The following is a 15,479-nucleotide window of genomic DNA, read 5'->3' on the forward strand; positions in this document are numbered from 1 at the left end:
GTAATGGGGAAAAAAGACAAAACAGTGAAGTCAAGTTGAAGGAGCAAAAAGAAGCAAAGTTTAATTTTCCAACATTATCAAAAACAGGATAATCTTTGTGAGCATAACTTTATATTAATAACATCAATCAGCGGGAAGTCAAAGAAAATGGCGCAGTCAGGTCGCCAACACAGAACCTCTCATTTCAGTCCTGTTATAAAAAGCAATAAGCCAAACGAAGATGCGAAAACAAAACGTTACCCTCTAGTCATAAGGCGGGTAAAAACTACTTTATGTGTGTGCTGGTAAAGGATGTGGTTGTCATTTATTGGTAATTTTGTTCTTTTCTTTCTTTCTTTTTTTTTTTTTTTTTTTAAGTGCACCACAATTTTTAAAGTTAGACTAAAAATGTCAAATGAATGGTTATGAATCTGGTTAATAATGATGATCTTATCCAGATAAGATGCAACATACATTCAGAGAGCAAAACAGATAATCTACAGACAATTTATATTTAAAAAATTATTTTGATTCCCTGTACAGTAAGATGAACCACCGGCACCAGCCAAAATCTGACCTGGGTTGGTTAGTAATTCATCATTTTAGAATATGGGAAATCGCTTATTAGAAACACAAACTCTTGAGGTGGGCTTCTTTTCTCTGTAAGTCTGAGCACTTTTTAACAACTGCTCAAACAAGCATTTGTGACAGGTTATTAAACAAGTTCAATTCATGCATTTCGATGACATTAAAACAAAAGTTGTTAAAGGAAAGTAGAGGTAGTACACCTCGGAAGAGTATGAGAAACTGCTGCATGGAAACTTTAGTGTCCATCTAAAGCAAGAAACCACATACAGATCACTAAAACCAAGACACAAAGTACACAGAGGTTTACTTAAGTCACAGAACAAACTAACTGCTCTGTCCTCAACATGACAACTATTTTTGACAGTTTCACTTTTCTTTGAAGACTTTAGGACAAAAAAAAGGACAAAAGAAAGAAAAAAACAAGGAACAAAACATGGCAATCTCTGGACTCGAGTCCTACTTACATAAACGTTATACTTGGATCATCGTGTCTTAATAAATTTAAAGGTCTTCAAATTTCACAGTGCACACGCAGCATATACAACATGTAACCTCCCAATCTGTAATCAGTAGGCTTTCTAAAATGTGAAAACATTTTCCACCAGTCTAACCCATTGAAATTTATGATCAAACATGGGGTCTTAGAAATTTTCATCCTTCTTCATAGTGAGTAGTCGTGTCAGGTACTCGATGAAAACTCAAGCTCATGATTTCTCTTATAAAAGTGATCTCTTGCGTCACTTTACTGTACACTGAGGTGCTTCAAGTGTACATAAATAATCTCATTGTATGCATGATATTTTACGTCTGACTTTTGGAGAAGGGTCTTTGGGAAATTACTGCCTTCTTGATTTGGCTTATTTGATGCGTTTCGCTACATATGCTCAAGATGGTCCCTATCCGCTAGCTTTAGTGGCTTCAGGGTTCAGCAGAAGAGAACGACAGCTTCATTCAGTTACAAGCTGGCTATGGTGTTCAGCTTCACTACTAAAAAGATACATTTAGAAGAACAAAAACAAAATTGTCTCCTTACGTTCAGACCTTTGGAGCCCAACTCCTCAGATCTGGAGACAAAGATGTTTTTTTTTTACGTTTATATTTTTAATTCCACCACTTCTTCTTTGCAGACCACCTTGAGAAAGACGGCCAACTATGGCAGCTTACATCACTGAGAACCTCAATGAAAACAGCCATTATTTAGAAAACTTTCCAACTCAAAGCTGAGAAAGAAAAGCGAATGATCCGTGGCTATGTAATCCTTTCAATCACAACACCACAAGCACTTTTGAGTTCACTTAAATAGCCAGACAGTGTTTTCACACTCTTCTCTCCTGGATGCTTAGTTGTGACCAAATGCAGAGCCTCAATTCAAGCTTTGAGTTTAAAAAAGTTGCCATATCAACTGCTTCAAGAGTTGTGTCCCCTTTTGTTTCCTCTCTCCCTCTGTTTCGCTCCAAGTCGCAGAAGATGTCCTGTTGAGTTAGCTTGGAGGACGTTTGTGAGAGACACCTCTTCTCCATCTTTCTCAACTTTTGGAGCAAGATTCCCAACCATACCGCCTGGAGAGCCCACGAGGGTTCAGGGCCACAAGAGGGACAAGATGACACAGTCACCCCCTGCCCCTTCCCCCATCCAGAATCATTTGGACCTTCCACCTTCCTTGACCTGTCAAAGGTCTCGCCTCTCTAACTGCGCCGCTCTGTCAACGACAGCTTTTCTCCTTCGCCATGTCTTCGCGTGAGAGCAGCAGTGCCTTCTCTCCTCCACCAGCCTCCCACTCTCTCTTCTCTTGCTCGCTTCCTGTCCAGCTCTATTCCCATCTTTGCTCTCACTCTTGTGATTGGTTGGTTTCTCACGGTCTCTCTCCTGTTACTTTCACACAGTGGTGCTTCGGTTGTAGCAGTGGAAAACGGGTATCCATGTTTGTTCTTTTTTGTTATTACCCAGATTAAAATACCAATGAACTAAGCTTCACACAGGCCTAGCTCCTTTCCAGCAACCTGTAAGACAAAGACAAATATAAAAGATTTACTTTTACAATAGTTCCATGCTTTAGGAAATGTGCTTATTCCCTTTCTTGCAGAGTTAGATTAGAACATTAATACCACTCTCATGCACGTCTAGCAATCGATTAGCTTAGCTTAGCACACAAACTGAAAACGGAGGGAAACAGATTTGATTAATTTTGGACAGAGCAAGGGTAGCCATTTCCCTATGTTTCCAGTCTTTATGCTAAGCTAACACACACACACAGAGTTATTTTTTGTTCACAAAGGGAAATTTCACTGTTGCAGCAGCCTGATCACACGTTGTATTAATGTTCTCTTTCAGTGAATAACTTTTTTAAAAAAAATATGTCAAATTATTCCTTTAATTTCAATGAGTCATCTTCAACAGTAAATTACTTACAGTCTAGTACTGGGACAGTCCAGTCACACCGTGTTGGTAGGCCCGCTCCCCCTGGTAGGTGGAGTCCTGGGACAAAGCCACATCAATCTGGGACTTGAACTCATCTCCTAGGTAACTGTCCTATAATGGGACAAACATAAAGTGAAAGAGGCCAGTAAACAGTTATTCCTTCATTTCTTTCCAGGCAGAACAGGAATAAGTGAGTTTAGACAAGATGAAATCTACTTGAAGAGGAAACCTGGACGAACACTTGGAATATGTGTGTTAACAGCCCTGGCACTGGGTACTAATTGCTATAAATAAACAGACTACAAACAGCTTGTTTCATAAAGTTCACCTACTTAGCATTTCATAAAATCTCTTAAATACTACATTGATAAGATTTATTCACAGTGGATGACAGTTGACAGTCAACAAACCTGTGAGAGTTCGGGCTGGGAGAGCCCAGCCTGGCTCATCTGTGATGGCTGGCTCATGTTGATGTAGCCCTGCGTCAGAGGTCCCTGGGAGAAGGGCTGTGAGCCCAGGTCCTGGCTGGCCTGGCTGCCACTCATGTGACTGCGGTCTGCTCCTCCATTGCCTCCGCTGTGGTTGCTGCGGTTTCTTTGACGGCCACCTCGAGTCCCTCCTCCTCCTCCTCCTCCTCCTCCACTGCCTCCCTTGCCTTTCATACCTCCACCACGGCCTGGAGGTAAAATGTCACGTATCACTGTAGAGACAAGCGTCTTATAGCAGCTTTAACTGAACAACACACTTAGCTCTACAGTTCTATGTCTTACTCACCTGATGTGGGTCCATTGACCTGTCCCATGTACCCAGGTGGAGGTATGGGGGGCATCACGAGGTTAAAGGGGATGGGGATGTTCAGGGAAGTCATGGGACTGGGGCCTGTGCCAATCATACCAATCTGGTCATGGGTCTGGAAATACATATTGGATGTACGCCCTGTTGTGGAAAGAAGTACAAGTTAATTTAACTTCCTTTAAAATGATTTGGCAGTATGCAGCAGAGCTAGTTTTGCCACACACCACAGTACATGTGGCTCTTGTTTTTCTATTTGAGAAAATTTAGTAAGAACATTCAATCTGTTTTCAAAACTACCAAAGCAGATACAGTACATGTCCTTTTGAAATTAGTAAGAAATTGTGTAACAGTTGAAATAAAAATGACTGTGTTGTTTAACATTTCCCACCATTGCTGCTGCGGTCATACACAGATCCAGGAATGAGGGCCTCCCTGGCATCATACATGGCCGTGCTCATGAATCGACCCCCCTGCAAAACAAAACGACAAGCTAAATGCTATTTCCAGTGTTTTTAGGATAAGCCTCGTTATTTCTTGCATGTACACTGATTTATTACCCTGTTTTCGTTCTACTACTTGTCCTAGATGCTTGAGTAAATGTTGAATTGCATCCTAAATCCTTCACATGCCCCACCGGAAAATAACATATTCATGACCCAGTTAAGAAACCCTGATTTCAGCATTCTATATCTACCGTGTATGTAAAACAAACAAACACCCACACACTCTAAACTCACAGGGTTGATGGTGTTGACTAGCTTGCGGGGCTTGCTGAACTGCATGAGGCTCTCTCTCAGGTTATTAAGGGGGCCTTCGACCAGGACCTTCTGCTCCTTGTAGTAGTTCAACAGGTGGTTCCACAGAGGCTGCTTAGACAGGGCCTTGGGGTTTCCCACAATGATCACACCATACCTATGTGACATAAGCAGATGATGACTTAATGACTAAAAGTTATAATTAAGGATGCGTAGTAATACCAGTGATAACATCAACTTATCACAATAATTACTTGGGAGAACCTGAACTCAATAATTCAAAAAGGTTCTGCAGAGTGAACTGGTGCAATTTTACTTTGTGTAGTTTTACCTGGCCCTAGTGAGTGCCACATTGAGACGCCTGGGATCGTTGAGGAAGCCGATGCCCTGGTGCTCATTGGCCCTCACACAGGACAGGATGATGAAGTCCTTCTCTCTGCCTTGAAAGGCATCCACACTGGCTATTTCCACCTCCTACAGAAAGAATGAAGAGAAATCAGTGGAAAAAACTGTCTGATATATTTACTAATCGTAATAATTTGGTTGTGCGTTTTTCACAAATGTGATATTGTTTAATGTAAATGGCTACAGACAATAGGTTTTTAGAGCCATTTCAACCTTCTCCTAGCCTAAACATAAAATCAGGGATGTCTTGATCCAGGTTTTCTTTTTGCCCTGGAATCATTTAATATTGTGTTTCTGCCAAAACAGAGTCCGATCTGATACGTATATTTATATAGCAGCAGAATATAAATGCAATGCTGATTAAATATATATTCGGCACATTAAAACAACATCTGTGGCCGACTAAATTTGGCACACCTTATTTCTCATGAGCTACTTCATCCAAATATTGAAGGTCCTCCATCAAAACAATTAAGAGCTAGAGAGAAGAAGACATATCACTCTGTTGGAGCTGTCAGACCTACAAAAACAATAGTCTACATTCAGTTATACAGCGGTGTTAGAGAGTGGAGGTTCTTCCCTGACACAACAAAAATCTACAGACACCACCTCACAGGAGGCACACAATACTGACAGACAACTTTAATTTCAGCCCGTCATCAAGTTACACACAGAATTAATGGTAATTAACAGCAGCAGATGACCTGCAAGCGGCGACTTCCATCATTTTAACCAAAGAAAGTGACGGTCAGCGCCCGCTAAAATTGGGAAGCTGCTAACAGTTTTGTACACTGCTCTTTGTTAAAAACTGTATTGGAGAGTCGGAGCTCAGTGAATCTGTATTTTACAAACTTGACTAGAATTCAAACTTATAATAAGTCACATTCACACACTCTAGCTTCCACTCACATATGGAGACAAATGCTTGCACTGCAGGGCAACAACAGCAGGCCGAGGTGGACAAAACACATTAAAGTAGAGAATGGGTCTGATTTTGATCGACTTTATTTCAGCTGATTCTGGTCCGCTCCGTTTATTTATGTTAGTTTAAATGATTGTGATCCATTTTTCTGATGCAGTGCACAATACAACATTTAACCTGCAAAAATATTTGCAACTGTACCTGGTAGAGTTTGGTATGGAGGGAGCCACTGAACTGCATGTACTGGACCAGGTAGGACCTCTGTCCCTCATAGGGCGTAATGATGCCAATCTGATCGGGTTTTGCTCCAGCCTTCAGTAACCTTGTGGTTATTTTCTCCACATTGGCTGCCTCAGTCCTGCAGAGAAAAACAGTGATTGCATTTTATATAATTTGACATGGGGTAGAAACTAGTTATGCTTGACTGAAATACTGTACAGAAAGTGATGTTACACCTAACCACTTTAAAGTGCCACCTGAGCATGTGTATAAGCTAAGGCTTGAAAAATTTTGAGTTAGAAAAGAACTGATGAATATTAAATCATTAGCTATTTTCATGTATACTGCTAAATATATTGCAGGACAAACATAAATACTGGGTGAACATAATTCTGAAGAAATGTGAAACCTGTTGAGATAGGATGTTCCAGAGCTGGCAATTTCCTCTTGGCCTTGGGTGACATAAAAGAACATAGGCTTGTCAGGCTGCGGCCACTGGAAGTCAAATCCTTTCTTCACACGGTCCGCTGTAGAAGAGGCAAACAAACAGATATGACTCAGGACGAGGGCAGCTGATGTTGAATGATAATGATGATAATGGTAAGCAGTCAAGGGCATGTAAGGGAGCAGCATCGTGTTACATTCACAGCATCTAGCTGTGCCTGGGCAGGAATTTAGTGGGCAGGTTCAAACGCTTTAAGTGGCTAAAAAGGGAAAGCCAAGCAATTGAGCATCACAAAAATAGTTTCTTTTCATCTTACCAGCAGTGACTCCGTTCTGCAGAGAGCCCTCATAGAAGATGTTGGAGGGGAAGGCACTGAGGGCTGGGTGCATGCGGTACTGGACCTGCAGACGGATGGGCCGGATCCCCAAAACCACCAGACGCTCAAACAGAGACTGGGACAGACCTGCTTTAGCTGCCTTCTTACACATCACCACAGGGCCCAGCTGGCAATGATCACCCACCAGAATCAACTACAGGAAAAAAAAAACCCAGATGCAAATATATATTAGACACCATAGACTCCACAACTGGGGAATGACAGCAAATAGCTGATGCCACAGAATGATACAGATGTGTTTCCACTCATGACGCTCCTACCTGTTTGGCTCCCAGGACAACAGGCACCATGCACTCTGGTTCGGTGGCCTGGGTGCTCTCATCGATCAGGATTGAGCGGAACTGCATCTTGGCCAGACGAGGATCCCCCGCCCCAACACAGGTACAGCAGATCACATCTGCATTCTGGGAAAGAGCAAAGGAATAAAGCAGACATGTTTACGAAAAATGAAATCTTACCAGTTGCAAAACATTGCTATTTCTTTTACTTTTGAAGGTTTTTTTTTTTACATTACCATGACACAAACTCTTTTCAGTTCATAAAACCATAAGGTTGTGAACTTGAAAATTACCATTACATCTAAGTCACAAACAGAAACAATAATAATAACAATACAACAATAAATATTTAGTAGCACTTGTTCAGTAACACCAGTCTTCATACCATAAGCAGCTCCCTCTCAGCAGTGCGTCTCAGCGCTCTGTAGCGCTTCTCATCTGAGGAGGACAGCTCTCCAGTCTCGTCCTTCAGCTGTTGGAGCTTCTGAAGTTCTGGCATACTGCAGGTATGAACCATTTCAATACAATGGGAGTTTAATGGTGTTCTCGTGAGTAAAGGCTGTATTACTGAGGGGTTTGGACTCACTTCAAGCCACTAATGATCATATTTGTATTTCCTGGCTATACAATATTAGCCCAAACCCAACCCAACCCTTACAGGACATCCTCCTCCTATTTAAGATATTTATTATTTTTGAGACAGACACCTTCTTGTTTTTCAAAGACATTTTTTTGTAGACTGATATATACCGTATATTCAAGGAAAAACATGTCTGCTTATTTTAATACTCACTGCACACACAAACAAGCCTTATAAAAAGTTACTTTTGGAATGTATTATTAATCATAGCCAGTAATGTGTTACCTGTCCATGTTACGGGTCTGGTTGTGCAGAGCCAGGAAGGACACAGGCGAGTCGATGGCCTCCCTGCTCTTGGCACACAGCCTCACCACCTTGAGGCCTGTCTGGTGGATCTTCTCTGTAAGCTGGTCGACAGCAATGTTACTGGGAGCACACACCAGCACTGGACTGGAGGGACAGAAGTTACAATACTTTCTTAAGAACCTTAACACAGAGCCAAGCCAATCTTTAAGAACACCCTCAGATGATCAAGACATGTTTACATTTATTAGAATTAATAAAATACCAGTCAACGAAAGGAATGAGAGTACAGGTGCATCTTAAAAAAATTGAATATTGTTCAGCTAATTAACTCAAAACACCTGCAAAAGGTTTCCTGAGCCTTTAATCTCTCAGTAAAATAAAATAAAAATTTTTGAGATGCACATGTAAACAGTCACATATAGTTATGGTAATTTTTATCATAGCACCTGTATTTTTTAGAAAATACAGACAAAGTAATACAAAGAGTATTTGTATGCGTCTTACCCGTTGCCCTGTCTAGCCAGGTGATAGACTATGGTTGCTGAGGTTACCGTCTTTCCTGTGCCAGGAGGACCCTGGATCAGACTCAGGGGACGCTGTAACACTGTCTTCACAGCATACACCTGCATCACAACAAACCATATACATGTGAGCCCTGGAGGCACAACGCCAAAAAATGCTTCATATAGTCATTATACAAGAATTATACTCCTTTTCCCTTGTGTCAAGCTACCACTCAGAGAGTGGAGGCAAACTAAGACTGTAAGATATCGGTCATGATTTTTGTGTGATCTGTAAGGTAGGTTGGGTATAACTCTCTCACTGACACTACAGATTTTTTCCCCCCAAGTCTCTAACTCACCTGTGAGTGGTTAAGGTCAGGCAGGCCTTGAGCGGTGAAGCGTTTGGGCAGCTGACACTTGATGACAACATCCTCTACCTCATGTCCCAGCAGTTTGTGGTAGATGTAACCGGACACTGAAGTCTCATCCACAGCAAATGTCTTCAGGGCACTCTGCATCCTGCACGATGAAGACAAGAATAAGGAGATAAAGTTCTAAACTAGCATTCAGGAGAAAGCCGTTGTCAAAATTATTCCACCGATGGGGACCATCATTGACAACATGAATGTATTAATTTGCTTTTTATAAGAAGTTGTTTCATCACAGTGTGTAAAATATTACATTTGACACACAGGAAAGTGATTCATTTTACATTAAAAAGATTCATACACCAGACTTTGAGATTCAAACTGTAATGAAATAGAAAAACCTCTTTAGAAAGGTCACCTTTCACTGAATATGCATAGATTAATACATAACGTAGCCTTTCAGTTCAAGGAGGGAATATTGTGATGTGTATGTATACTCTCACTTTAACCAATTGATTGACTGATGCTCCGACATAAAAAAAAAAAGAAAGAATTTTCAACTAAAGATGAGCTCATCGTAACTGATACATAAAGTTGTGTTTCAGGACTTGTTTTCAAACGTATTGCAGGAAGAGACAAGAGTGTGTTTTCTTGCGAATACCTGTCAAAGGAAGTGGACTTCCACACAAAGTCAACCTGAAAGTTGTGTGGGATCTCCACTGGAGCCCCCGCACTGCTCCGTAGCTCTATGGCAATCTCATCACCGTAGTCTGGTACAGTAAGTCAAGGAAGAATTGTACTGTAGTTACTAATGTGCTTTATTTAATAATGATTTCATTTACTGTGTAAAGTGTTGATGACCAATACCAGTTAGTTATCCCTTACTACCTAAACGGCTGCTGACATTTCAAGCTTTATAAACAGGTAAAGCCTCGGCACTTTGTTTTGTTTGATCAAAACCCAGCTGAACATCAGTGCCACATTTGTGAGGAACAAAGAGCTTCTGTATCAGTTAACAAACAGGTGCTAAGCTGTATAAGCAAAATTTAAATACAGAATTTGCTTTCAAAACCAATGGGGCCTGTAGAGAAAGACACAAGTTTGCATATCCTACAGCTGCCACTAGATGTTATGAAAAACTAATTTTACTGATACAGTGTTAATGTGAAGCTCAACTTAATTAATATTAAGATGACAAACATTGGCAACAGTTATAAATGTATGAATTACAGAAAATAGGCAAAATGTGGTTTCCTGTTAGACACAGTCTGTCGATTGTAACAGTCACAAGGATACTATCAGGGACTTTGATAACATGTCCAATGCCTTTCCATGGAGGGGCCAGGTCTCCCTTGTACCTGAGGCAAATTTCATCTCCCTGCATCAGTCGCATGTCTAGAAGGAGAGCAGATAAGAAAAGAGGCACAATTTAAAATTCATTATAAAACAAAGATACATTTTATTTTTATATTTATTATTAAATGTTACACAATTGTCAGTGAAAGCCACACATAGAAATATTTAAATGACATTGAAATGTCAATGTTGTTTTGTCACTTGTCACAGGATAATATTACAAATGATGATAAACTTAAAGCAACTCCAGATAAATACCTGAGTCTGTCTTGGGAAGAGAGAAATAAGCAATCCTCTTTTTATTCAGGCCTAAGTCCCACCTGACCGTAATGTTGTCTTGAGTCTGTTTGGAAACAACATTAAAACATCTAATATTTAAATGGCAGTAGAAACTGTTCTAAAGTCAAAATTATGACAGACAAAATAAACATGATTGTAACAGCTTAATTTCTTTCATCTCCAGCTTTAAAGAATAAACTGAATTTCACTAAATCAGTTTGTTAAAACACAAAACTACTTAGTGAGTATTTTGATAGCCTTGTTTGTTACAACAATACAACAAAGGGTTTTTCCACAGTTTTTTTCTTTACCTGGGACTCTTTGAGTTTCTTATCATAGTCGGCCTCCAGCTTCACAAGAGGACCAAAAATGTTCTGGTACTGGTAAGCATCCTCATAGCGAAGCAGCACATGTTGTGGCTCCTCATCCACACCAGGCTTCTCCAGGTCCTCCAACGTCGCAGTAGGATTTTCCTGCCAGGAACACACACAGGATGAGAGAAAGATTAAAATGCAGAAAATCAAAACAGAGTGCTACTAGTGTTGAGGATTTTCTATCAATTTGCTAATATCGCCTAAATTCGAAATTAGAGAGATTCAGACAATGTGCCTTTTTCACAAAAGACATGTGACAAGTCACAGTAGACAGAGCACAAATGTAAATATTATAATAAATGATGGCTGAATTCCATTTTTAGCGGTTTCCCTTCAGGCTCCTGGTATTGTTCATGCTGCCTCACTGTCAGGGCTTATTGAAACACTTGAACACAACAGAGCCATCATTAAGGTTTTAGTACCTGTGCTTTTCATACTATGTCTGCTGTAAAACATGAGCACATAGAAAAGAAATACACAAAATAACTGCAAGGTATATGTGACATTGTATACAACAGGAAACTATAAAACAAAAACTTGATACAAAGGCTGGAGACTGATACTGTACCGAACCAAATACCTCAAACATGCAGTAAAGCAATTTGCATCACACTCAACTGTATGAATATATCTAGGTAACAGATAAGCCCTACCCATGCTCAAATTCAAGTTATGTGGGTTTAGAATATTTACATAGGACAATGATGAGTATATGCAAGGACACTTGCATTGACAGTACCTTCCACAGTTCCTCCAGCTTGTTGATCTGCTGGGCGGTGATCTGACGAGCCCTGAGTTGCTCCTGCTCTGAAGGGATTTTGACGAGCCAGGACAGGAAGCAGCGGTCCTGGATGAGAGGCTGCCACTGTGAGCTGTCCCAGTTGATGTCCTTCAGGCTGCTTTGACTGGCACATGGCTGCCTGTGTTATAACCAAAACATAAATGTCAAACAATAACTTTGTAATTCCGTATTCTCTTAGATTGCTCTTAGGGATGAAACAGTTACCAGTCTAATAATAAACCATGGTAAAATTCCTGACAGTCTTTCCAGTCACATTTTATTTATCATGATAACCACGGTTTGAAAAAACTCACAGTACATACTGTCCAGCATCAACCAAAGTTAGCAACAGTCTCCCAGACGAAGGCGTGCGTGCGCAGCATGCAACATGGGTTTGTTTGGATTCATTGACATGGCGGAAGACAGTGCTGTAGAGATTTTTCAGCCTGTCTGAAGTCTGGTCGTATTTTGGTTTGTGCTGAGGGAAACTTGATCAAAGAAAATTGCCTTGTAGCAAATGCAGGATAAGTTTACTTTTGGCTTTTGTTTGTCTGTCTGACTGCTAACAGCCTGTAAAGTTCTCAGTGTTAGCTGCTCTTGTAAAAACAATACACCTTGTTCTGCTGTTGTACCCGTCATGTGCCTGCAGACTCTATCCGAGACTTATTTGTATTTATGTAAATTGTGCATGGGGTCACTGCATTTACTAATATACTAATATATAATTACAAAACATATTTAATATAATGCACATTTGATATGGTTTTCATATGTTTCAAATGTTTCACATTTTAACAATACCATGATAATACCGATAACCTTGATCATTTTGATCACTATAATCGTGATATGAAATTTTCATACCATTTCATCTAATTGCCCTCATCAGCAGGAAGGTCAGAATGCACATTAGGTCAGCTACATTAAAGCGCCATTACCTGCACAGTAACACCACTACTGAGTCGGCTTTAGCAGGGATGAAGCCGAGAAGGAAGACATTGCGGCAGCCACAGTTGTAGCACTCCAGTACTGTTTCCCCCAGAGGGCCATCTTTATGCAGGGTCACCTCCTTGGACTTTGCTCTCACCAGGTGGTTTACAATGTGGCTGAACGTGAAGAGAATGACAATTAATACACCAGGAGGAGGAAATGCAAAGTGTATAAGGTGAGGGTGTATTCTTATTTTATTGGAGGAGAAATTATTTAAACCGATGACCAAAGAAATACAAAGTGATAGGTGTGTCAGTAAACATAATTCTTTAAAAGTATGTTTTTAACTCCATAACCCAACAGCTTCTGAACACAACAAAGATTCATTATTACAGTGTATTATGCTCCCGCTATGATGATACTGAACCTGTAACATGATTCTCTCCTAGTTCATTTAGCAAAGTACACCAACGGATGGGGAGGTCAATCAAAAGCTGATGAGTCACTGTATATTACCTGCCTGATGTGTTTCCACGGCCATTACAAAACCACTTCTTGCTGGTGTTGCAGTAGACCACACAGGCTGGATCATGAATCCCACAGTAACTAAAAAAGATTACACAACATTACTCTTAAGACCTTGAGTCTGTTTAAAATCTAATATTAGAGACTGAAACAAGAAAACATAACTTGTCATAAATTGTCTTTAGGATTATACCACAGGATCTCTGTTTTACTAATGCAACTAAAATGACAGTGAGGTGGCAGTCCCATCTTATTGCATTTATAGCTGTCCCATTGATGGACTGATGGATAATCTAGCTGCATGCCTAAACCCCAAATCAAACTTTATGTTGCTGATGGGCATCAAAGTTTATACAATACTGGAATGGAGGGGGCATATCTGTTAAATTAAGGCCCTCATTCTCTATCCAACAAACTTTGTTTCCAAACCCAATTTTCAGCAAAAAGTATTAAAAACATACATACATTTTTAGAGAAACAAACCGAGTGGTTATCTTACCAAGATAAGCAACTGAGAATATCTGGGATGTCAGAGATACTCAACTGGAGTTGAGACACAGCCAAACTAATGGCAGACAGCCAAAGTGTTAGTTAGCATGCTTAGCATGATGTAACAATAATACTGATTAACCACTGTTGACACTGGACATGATACAAGATGTTCTGACAATTTGGCTTATGTGCCATCTGTAGAGTGAGTAGCTGTAGAGAAGTGTGTTCCCCACTAGGGACAGTAAACCACTGAAGTTAGGCAGGCAAGATGAACAGAAACCTGCACATTGAGTATAGATATGTTCTGTCTGTGGCTGTGATTTCTTTTTTTGAAGTCATGGCATTTGAAAAGTGGCACAAGTCACATTAGTCTGGTTCTTTACCTGCAGGCGTGTACAGGAAGATCCTTGGTGTAGTAGGTGTCCTCCTCATCCTCCTCAAAGTTCAACTCTGCCAGCAACTGACTGGCTTTTACCACAGGGTCGTCTCCATTCTGCAGCACGCTGTCAGGGCCATTAACCTGAGGAGACAGGTGTAAGGAACCAGAACTAAGAACTGTCAGTTAATGTCAACATTATGTGAGATAAATTAACATTGAAGGAACACAGACAGTGAATCGATTTGGAAAAAAACTGGACAGCCAACGAGATACATAAAGCCTTCAATGATTATATATTACTGTCACATCAATAAACGGTCTGTTGACAGCAATATCACACTGACTGTATCTAACGTGGTGTATGTACGGTATGCATACCGTAAGTATTTAACGTTGGGACATTCAAGTGCTAATATTTATAACGTTATATAAACATGGGCATTTTTGGCCACACTGGAAAAATCCATTGCACTCTTGGTTTGTATGGCAATACAGCCCTGCACTAACATGCTAGCTGTGTCAGCTAGCTAACTGTGAAAGCTAGTTCGTTAGCATGCTAGCCCATATTTGCGGGATAAAAGCATGGTAACGGATGGAAGCGTCATTCCTGCTAACCGGAGGTGGTCAGCGATGTTGTTAGCTGCCGATAACTGGCTGATTCACATTTTGTCTACACAGTAGAGGACATATTTTGACACCGAGCTGCCACGAATAACCACACGCACCTGGCTGTCTAGCTGACTCTGGGTCTGGCCTTGGGTCTGGCTCGGCAGGGTAAAATCGGTGAAGTCGTACTCGGAGCCCTGGGTGTCCGCTCCCAGCAGCTCGGCTTCCTCCGTGTCGAGGAACGTCAGAGTCTGCGAGCTCGGCCCGTACGCCTCGACACTCATGTTTTTGCCTTCTTATTACCGGTATTTAACCCGTCCCGACGAAAACTCCGCAAACTGTTGCTCTTCCAGTAGAAACCGAATAACGGAGACAGAGTATTGATGAGAAAATGACAAACACTGGTGGTGGGAGAGAGATAGAAAGATCCTCGACTATGGCTGCATTCCGTTTGTCTTCTCCCCCGCTCGTTTCCTCTGCTACCTCACTACCACTTCTCTCCTACAGGAAGTCACCTGCAGGAAGCGAGGGAAGGGAAGGAAACATAGGCCTGTGTGAACAAAATGAAATGTGGGACAGTTGATTTGGTCATAAAAGCTCTCTATTAATAACATGCTTAATATGCATCAAGGGCAAATCTTAAAGGAATACTCTTTTCGGTACAAATTTTTCTAACCATTAAGAAATGAAGATGCAACAAATGTGGGAGCTGAGTCAAAGAGATATGTAGCATATACACCTTTTTTGATATTTTATTTTCAATTCTTTAATTAGTTTATTTGACAGCAACAATGCTCAG

At 40.7% G+C, this 15,479-nt stretch overlaps 1 protein-coding gene across 2 annotated transcripts; it reads right to left on the minus strand.

The window, feature by feature from the left end:
* Positions 1–30: 30 nt before the first annotated feature.
* Positions 31–15,168, minus strand: LOC119902228 (regulator of nonsense transcripts 1-like). Of its 2 annotated transcripts, none has more exons than XM_038718265.1 (24): positions 14,800–15,168; positions 14,079–14,215; positions 13,195–13,284; positions 12,687–12,854; positions 11,707–11,887; positions 10,905–11,066; positions 10,573–10,657; positions 10,255–10,353; positions 9,620–9,728; positions 8,950–9,109; positions 8,592–8,710; positions 8,067–8,231; positions 7,587–7,701; positions 7,184–7,327; positions 6,843–7,056; positions 6,491–6,608; positions 6,064–6,220; positions 4,867–5,009; positions 4,518–4,692; positions 4,169–4,250; positions 3,760–3,921; positions 3,396–3,685; positions 2,977–3,096; positions 31–2,567 (listed from the first exon to the last, which is right to left on the minus strand). In XM_038718265.1, the coding sequence occupies exons 1-23, from the start codon at positions 14,962–14,964 to the stop codon at positions 2,980–2,982; spliced, it is 3,357 nt and encodes a 1,118-aa protein (XP_038574193.1). In that variant the 5' UTR covers positions 14,965–15,168; the 3' UTR covers positions 31–2,567; positions 2,977–2,979. The 2 variants fall into 2 exon arrangements, with proteins under 2 accessions (XP_038574193.1, XP_038574194.1); XM_038718266.1 differs by having other exon boundaries at positions 3,396–3,661; positions 14,800–15,167.
* Between the last annotated feature and the right edge of the window lie 311 nt (positions 15,169–15,479).

This window comes from Micropterus salmoides, unplaced genomic scaffold (assembly GCF_014851395.1).
Source record: "Micropterus salmoides isolate LMB-PRFRI ecotype aquatic unplaced genomic scaffold, ASM1485139v1 Ms_hic_scaffold_14, whole genome shotgun sequence".
In the NCBI taxonomy this organism is placed as follows: domain Eukaryota; kingdom Metazoa; phylum Chordata; class Actinopteri; order Centrarchiformes; family Centrarchidae; genus Micropterus; species Micropterus salmoides.

Excerpts from the sequence above, each read along its gene's own strand:
- LOC119902228 (XM_038718265.1), bottom strand. The coding sequence starts at position 14,964 with ATGAGTGTCGAGGCGTACGGGCCGAGCTCGCAGACTCTGACGTTCCTC. Across the intron at positions 12,855-13,194 it reads CGTGGAAACACATCAGGCAG|CCACATTGTAAACCACCTGG; the intron begins GTAATATACAGT and ends CTTCACGTTCAG. Across the intron at positions 5,010-6,063 it reads TCCATACCAAACTCTACCAG|GAGGTGGAAATAGCCAGTGT; the intron begins GTACAGTTGCAA and ends TTCTTTCTGTAG.